This window comes from Humulus lupulus, chromosome 1 (assembly GCF_963169125.1).
Source record: "Humulus lupulus chromosome 1, drHumLupu1.1, whole genome shotgun sequence".
Classification (NCBI taxonomy): Eukaryota; Viridiplantae; Streptophyta; class Magnoliopsida; order Rosales; family Cannabaceae; genus Humulus; species Humulus lupulus.
In genome coordinates, this window is record NC_084793.1 from 300,373,087 (window position 1) to 300,381,223 (window position 8,137).

Here is an 8,137-nt window from a genome sequence, read left to right on the forward strand (position 1 = left end):
CCTCTTGAACATATAATTCAGCCCACTGATCCATAGTATAAGTCATGCGTACCGGAAGAAAGTGTGCTGATTTGGTATATCGGTCTACTATAACCCAGATAGCATCATGTTGTTTAGAAGTCTTTGGCAATCCAACTACAAAATCCATAGTAATCTCTTCCCATTTCCACTCTGGTATCCGTATTGGTTGTAGTAAACCAGCAGGTTTCTGATGTTCAGCTTTCACTTGTTGACAGGTTAAACACTTGGCTACAAACTCGACCACATCCTTTCTCATGTTGGGCCACCAGTAGTGTCTTTTCAAGTCATTAAACATCTTGGTCGTCCCCGGATGTACTGAATACAAGGTATTGTGAGCTTCGGTAAGGATTTCTCTCTTCAACTCCTCATTATTAGGGACACAAACTCTTTCCTTGAACTTTAGCATCCCATTACATGACACACTAAACTCATTGACCTTCCCACTTTCCAATTCACCTTTTTGTTCCACCAAGTAAGGATCCTCACATTGACCTTGTTTGATTCTCTCTAACAAGGTAGACTGAATAGTCATCACTGATAATCTTCCTGTGATCACCTCAATCTCCGCTCTGCACATGTCCTCCTGAAGTGGTCTTGTCAGTTTCCTCAAAAATGACACATTACCATGAGACTTTCTACTCAGTGCGTCTGCAACTACATTTGCTTTTCCAGGATGATAAAGTATTTGACAGTCATAATCCTTCACTAGCTCCAACCATCTCCTTTGTCTCATATTTAATTCCTTCTGAGTGAAGAAATACTTGAGACTTTTATGATCGGTATATATTTCGCACTTCTCACCATACAGATAATGTCTCCAAATCTTTAGTGCAAAAACAACTGCTGCCAACTCCAGATCATGTGTTGGATACTTCTGTTCATAGTCCTTCAATTGTCTAGAAGCATAAGCTATGACTTTGCCATTCTGCATCAACACACACCCTAAACCTTGCTTTGAAGCGTCACTATAAATCACAAGTCCTCCTGATCCAGATGGAATAGTAAGTACTGGAGCAGAAACCAATCTTTGCTTCAAATCTTGAAAACTTTTCTCACAAGCTTCAGTCCATTCAAACTTATGATTCTTCCTCGTGAGTTGTGTCAATGGCATTGCTATCTTGGAAAATCCTTCAACAAATCTTCGGTAATAGCCTGCTAATCCCAGAAAACTCCTTACTTCTGAAACATTTGTTGGTTTATCCACTTACTAACAGCTTCAATCTTTGATGGATCCACCGCAATACCATCTTTTGAGACTATATGGCCCAAAAATGCCACCTTCTCTAGCCAAAATTCACATTTCTTAAATTTGGCATAGAGTTGTTTTTCTTTTAATTTCTCCAACGTCAACCTCAAATGTTCCTCATGTTCTTCTTGGGATCGAGAATACACCAAGATATCATCAATAAACACTATTACAAACTTATCAAGGTAGTCCTTAAACACCCTGTTCATCAAGTCCATGAATGCAGCTGGAGCATTAGTTAATCCAAATGGCATCACAAGGAACTCATAATGGCCATACCGAGTTCGAAATGCGGTCTTTGGTACATCCTCTTCTCTAATCTTTAATTGATGATACCCAGATCTCAAATCAATCTTTGAAAACACTCATCTTCCTTGTAATTGATCAAAAAGATCATCAATTCTAGGAAGTGGATACTTATTCTTGATTGTCAACTTGTTCAATTCTCTATAATCAATACACATTCGCATCGTCCCATCCTTTTTCTTCACAAATAGCACCGGAGCTCCCCATGGTGAAAAACTAGGCCTGATAAACTTTTTATCCAGGAGTTCTTGCAACTGTATCTTTAATTCCTTTAGTTCTGCTGGTGCCATTCTATAAGGTGCCTTGGACACAGGGGCTGTACCAGGAAGTAGCTCAATCACAAATTCAATTTCTCTGTCTGGAGGCAATCCCGGTAAATCTTCTGGAAATACTTCTAAGAAATCTCTAACTACCGGTACATCTTCCGGTTTTAACTTTTGCTCCTTATACGTGTCAACCACACTGGCGAGATAACCCACACATCCACTTTCCAACAGTCGCCTGGCCTTCATAGCAGAAATTAATGGAATGCAACCTTTCGATGTCGCTCCAGTAAACATAAACTCATCTTCCTCCGAAGGCTTAAATATCACTGTTTTCCTTCTACAATCAATAGTGGCATTATACTTTGAAAGCCAATCCATACCCAAAATCACCTCATAATCGGCCATCTCTAACATTATTAGATCAGCATATAATTCCCTACCATCAATGCAAATAGGAACCCCCCTCAACCAATGAGTAGAATACAGAATCTCTCCAGATGGTAACATTGTACTAAAAACTTCTGACAATTTTTCACACGATCCACCCAACCTTTTTACATATGTCAATGATGCAAATGAATGCGTGGCACCTGAATCTATTAATGCATGAGTGAGAATACCAGATGCAAAAATATCACCTGACACAACAGAGTTGTTGGTATCAGCATCAGCCTGAGTAATCGTGAACACCCTAGCATTTGTCCTCTGAGGTTCATCCTTCATTTGTTGGTTCTTCATCAATGGACAATCTTTGATAAAATGATCCCCCTTGCCACATTTGAAGCAGCTCTTAGTTAGAAGCCTGCACTCCCCGAAATGATTCTTTCCACAAGTTTGACATCGTGGCATTTGTTGGAATCCAGGTTGCCTGTTTTGCTGACCTCCTTTAAATTTCTTATTCTGTCCTTGTCTAAATTGGAAATTCTGGGCCCCTCTTTTGTTGTCATTGTGAAAGCGGCTTTGTTCTTTGTTGAATGGAGTGTCTCTACGAGGCGTGCTAGTAGCAGCTTTAGCTTTTGTTATTTTTTCTTCTCTATGTTCAGCTCTCAAAGCTTTCTCCACAGCCTGAGCATAAGAAAGAGGCCCTGTACGTCCCATATCTACATCTCTAGCCAATTCTGGTTGTAGACCCTCCAGGAAGCGATTCACTCTACTAGTTTCAGTGTTAACCAAGTCTGGTGCAAACTTGGCTAACCGGTCAAATGTCCTGGCGTACTCAGCCACTGATAGATTCCCCTGTTGCAATCTAGTGAACTCACTTACTTTGGCAGTCAACACAGCTTCATTATAAAACTTCTCATTGAAGACCAGTTCAAATTCTGCCCAAGTCATCTGATTCACTTCTCTAGTCTGCTTAACCACTTCCCACCAGATCTTAGCATCCTTTTTAAGTGTATGTGCAGCACAAGAAACTTTTTCCCTGTCACTTAGTTGCATGAACTCAAAGATGTCTTCTAAAGAACTCTTCCAGTCTTGTGCGTCAAGTGGGTCAGTGCTACCTTCAAATACTGGTGGGCGTTGTTTTCGGAACCGTTCATATAATGGTTCCATGGGGTGCACTGCAGGTGGAGCTTGTGGAGGTGTTGGAGTTTCAGTAGGTGGTGTTGGTGCTTGCCTTTGTCGTTGTTCTGCTAACAACTTCTCAATTTGTTCAGCCTGTCTATTCACCACCGCTCGAAGTTGAGCCATTTCTTGTTCATATTTATTGCTGCAAGAGCCTTCAGTAGCCCCCATACCATGTTCATGATCCATCTGTGTTATTATATATCTTTTAAGACAAAATGTCCATAACTTATGTCATTTAGCCAATAAAGCACATGATGCATGCAACCAGCACATAATAAATGCACACATAAAACTTACAGATGAACTGAGCATTATCCTTTCCTCAATGTGTACATATGAACGGTCTACAAGAACATTTTAACCATGGCGCTCTGATACCAACTTGTAACACCCTCACTTATTTTAGTTAAAAACCATATTTGAGGTGTTATGTTTTAAAACTATATCATAATTTATTTCTGCGGAAGTCTGGACATTTTTTTTTTTTTTTAAACTTGAAAACTTATTTCACATTATTTACATTAAACATAAAGTGTGTCTCAAACATATTATACATAAGTATTAAATAACCCAATTTATTTTCAAAACATAACTTCACACTTTATTACAAACATCTCACTGATAACTGAAATAACCCACAAAAAGGTCGATGTGTTCATATGTACAAATCAGGGTCAGGACCATGCTTCAGTTCTCCTCATATCATTCACATATTTCTTTCTCTACCTGCAACACAAGACAACTGTGAGCCTAAAGCTCAGTAAGCAAAGTAATGCATGCAATGCTAATGATTACCCAATATCAATGGACATATACAACTTCTTTTTAAATTTTGGGCCCCTTAATATTGTGCACACTGTTTGAATTGGTCAATGCCTGCAGGGCTTGTTACACATATAATACAAAATCCCATGGGTTCTCCTCCGGCTAGCCTTCACCACAGTAGGGCACATTAAAAACCTTATTCCATCGTTGCCCCGTCAGGCTCAAGAGTTAAGGCGGCCACACACTGTGGTGTCAATACATATAACAATAACTCATATGGAGGAGAAATAAAAACGGAAATATGGCAAACAATATAATTGGTTCACTAAACCTAGCCCAAATTATTGGGCAGCCACTATAAGCCTACTATAGGCCTCCGTTTACACTTATTAACACTTTCATTTGCCTTTTCAAAACAGTGGCACTGAACTTAAACTTCTTATTACAACTTTCTTTTATGTTGCACAAAACTTGCAAATGCATCATATAATTAATCATCATAATATCATGCATGGTCTTATATCATATAATAATTTACCATATCACTATTATGCCATGCATACAAATTTATGATGAAGTGTCACTGTATGTTAATACCACTTACTCACAAAATATTCATATAATGCATACTTTCACATAACACATAATTCTTGTGTTGCAGTTGAGTACTTTACTTACCTTTTGTCCACAATATATTTCACCGTGTAACAAGTGATGTCTTAGGTATTGATGTGCTTATCCTGACAATAGCATGGATTTCTCATCATAATGATGGCAGTAATACATTGAACTCTCATTTAAAAAATACCCATAAGACTTCATATCAAATTTCATACCCAAAACATGCCTAAAATGCCTTAAACCACCTAGATCGAGCATTAGATTTATCTTAGACATTTGGGGAAATTTTGACAGAGTTTCCCCTTAATTTTAGCTATCCTCAAATATCAAAATACACCAATAATCAACATCAATTAACCTGCCATAACCATATATCCCAAATACCAACATGATTCATCATAAAGTTATCATATACCGATTTTGATAAAATTCTTATCTCCTAGATCATCACCCAAATTAAATGAGTCTCCACATATATTCAAACATTTATAAACATATATACTCTCTTATAAACTCAATCAAATAACCAAAAATCATCTTGTACTCCAAGAACCCCAAAAACCTCATAAAACACAAAATTTCACTTACCGAGCAACTTTTCGGCGAAAACAATCTCTTCAAGCTTTTCTAAACCTCAAACCACTTGGAAACCCCAAGAAATATCTTAAAAATGATAAAACACCATATATAAGTTCTCAGAAAAATTCAAAAACATAGTTTAACTTCCAAGTACAAGAACTTACCATAAAAAGGCTAGAACTAAGCTTAATCTACTTCTTTGGCTTTGCTTTCACTTGGATCTCCTTAGAATTTCTTCAAACCAGCCAAGAAATGGTTTTTGGTTTTCTTTTCTCTCTGTTTTTCAGAATAATGGTCGTGCAAAGTGATAAGGTTTGATGAAAATTCCTTATTTTCAATGATTTAGCCTTATTGTCAAAAGTTGACACCTTTCATCTCATCATTTCACCTTTTGACTTATGAAAACCTTATCACTTCAATAATTTCGACTTAATCATCTGCTAGGCCTATTATCCTTATGTGTAAAACACTCACACCAAACCTTAGGTCCATATGACTTCATACCCAATAGTTATGCTTACCCGATCGAGCGTAGCGCACTTATGCTAAGCTCGTTTTGACTTTGCATCCATACCACTGATTATGTATACCTCCCATCAAGAATTGATCTAATGGTTCTAAAACCATTTTTACATCATCAATGAGACCTTAATCCTACCTCGATTACATTTGGTAAATCCATAAATACTCAATTTTACACCGAAATACTAGTAATCGACATTGTACTATTTTCCACTACTTAACCTATTTTGCCTTCTATATCTCACTTTCAACACTTAATTCCATGCCTTGTCCATATTTTTCATACTTTCTTATATCTTGAGCACATCAAACACCCATAAAAGACAACTCAAATGCCACAAGGTTAATAATATTGAGCATACATATAGACATCACATACACAACTTTTATACTTATACATGAAAACACTTATAAGAATATGCATATGCTCAAATTATACATATTGTATGATATGTAATGCAATGCAATCATGTGATTATTGGCTATATATATCAAAATAATGTGGGTGCTACACTTCAACCCCAACAAATAGTGCCTCCACACTCGTAGACAATGAATTACTACGAGAAGCTCCTTCTCTTGTGCAGTGTACCGCCTCTCTACCTCCGTAAGTTTGCAGCTTTCATAAGCTACGAGGTGGCTCTCTTGTACAAGTACTCCTCCTAAAGCATAATCAGATGCATCTGTCTGCATTTCAAAGGGTTTACTGACATCTGGTAAGGCGAGGACAAGATCTCGCATCATGGCTTCCTTTGAACTCTCAAATGGTTCAACACATCTATCGGTCCACGTCCAAGTTACACCCTTCTTCAACAACTCAGTCAAGGGTGCCACTCTTCTTGAATAGCCCTCCAAAAATATTCAACAATAGTTGGCTAAACCAAGGAAAGAGCATAGTTCCTTCAAGTTGGTGGGAGCCTTCCATTCTTGAATAGCCCGCACCTTCTCTAGATCCATGCGGATCCGACCATGTTCTACAATGTGGCCTAGGAACTTGATTCTCTCTTGTGCGAAGGAGCACTTCTCTCGCTTCACATAGAGTTGGTTCTCTCTCAATTTCTGAAACACTTGAGCTAAGTGTGGTTGATGTTCTTCTATTGTGGAGCTATAAACAACAATGTCATCCAAGTAGACTACCACAAACTTATCTGGGTACTCATGGAAAACTTGGTTCATCAACATACAGAATGTGGCTGGTGCGTTTGTCAACCCAAACGACATGACTCGGAACTCGAATGCTCCATATCGAGTCACACACGCTGTCTTCAGCTCATCCCCTTTTGCTATCTACACTTGATAGTAGCCCGATCATAAATCCAGTTTTGTAAAGAATTTTGCTCCACTTAACTGGTCGAATAAGTCTGCGATTAAGGGGATGGGGTACGTATTGCACACTGTCACCTTGTTGAGATCCCGATAATCAATACATAGTCTCAAGCTCCCGTCGTGCTTCTTCTGAAATAGCACGGGCGCACCAAATGGTGCCTTCGATGGTCTAATGAAGTCTGCCTCTAGTAATTCCTTCAATTGCTTCCTCAGTTCTTCTAGTTCAGGGGGCGCCATCCTATAGGCCGCTTGTGCAGGTGGTTTGGCTCCTGGCACCAATTCGATCTGGCGATCAATCCCTCTTCTAGGTGGCAAGGCTTTGGGGAGTTGATCCGGCATAACATCTCCATACTTCTTCAAGACCATTCAGATTTCTGGTGGAATGAATTCATCCACCGTATCCTCGTATACTGTGGGTAGGGAAATATACGTGAGTTCTTGTCTTTTCACGCTCTTCTTGAATTGTAAGGCTGACAACAACTTGGTTTCTGGGGGCTGCTCCACTTTAGCAGGCACCACTGCAGGTGTCTCTCCCATTATGAGTAAACTTCTCGTAGCTGGGATGGGAATGGCTCCCTTATCCGTAAGAAAGTCCATACCCAATATCACATCAAAGTCCTCCATTCGCACGACCACCAAGTCAGTTTTCCCCTCCCACGAGCTGATCTTCATGTTCACCTTCTTAGCCATGCTAGTCGTGGCTAAGGCTTCTGAGTTAACCGCTTTCATTCGGCCACAATCATTCTCCCATTTCAGTCCCAGACGTTTAGCTTTGATCTCCTAAATGAGGTTGTGAGGGCGTCTGTGTCGATCATCATGCTTCCGGCCATTTTACCGTTTAGAGTGGCGTCCACATACATTTGTCCTTTTCCATGGGTCTACTTCACTTTTGTACCATGTTTCTTGAGAGCATTTAGCA

The 8,137-nt window shown here is 39.1% G+C and overlaps 1 protein-coding gene across 1 annotated transcript; it reads right to left on the bottom strand.

Moving 5' to 3' along the window:
- Positions 1-1,612: 1,612 nt before the first annotated feature.
- LOC133812089 (uncharacterized) lies at positions 1,613-5,756 on the bottom strand. Its single transcript, XM_062246260.1, has 2 exons — positions 5,535-5,756; positions 1,613-3,591 (listed from the first exon to the last, which is right to left on the bottom strand). The coding sequence occupies exons 1-2, from the start codon at positions 5,535-5,537 to the stop codon at positions 1,633-1,635; spliced, it is 1,962 nt and encodes a 653-aa protein (XP_062102244.1). The 5' UTR covers positions 5,538-5,756; the 3' UTR covers positions 1,613-1,632.
- Positions 5,757-8,137: the final 2,381 nt, after the last annotated feature.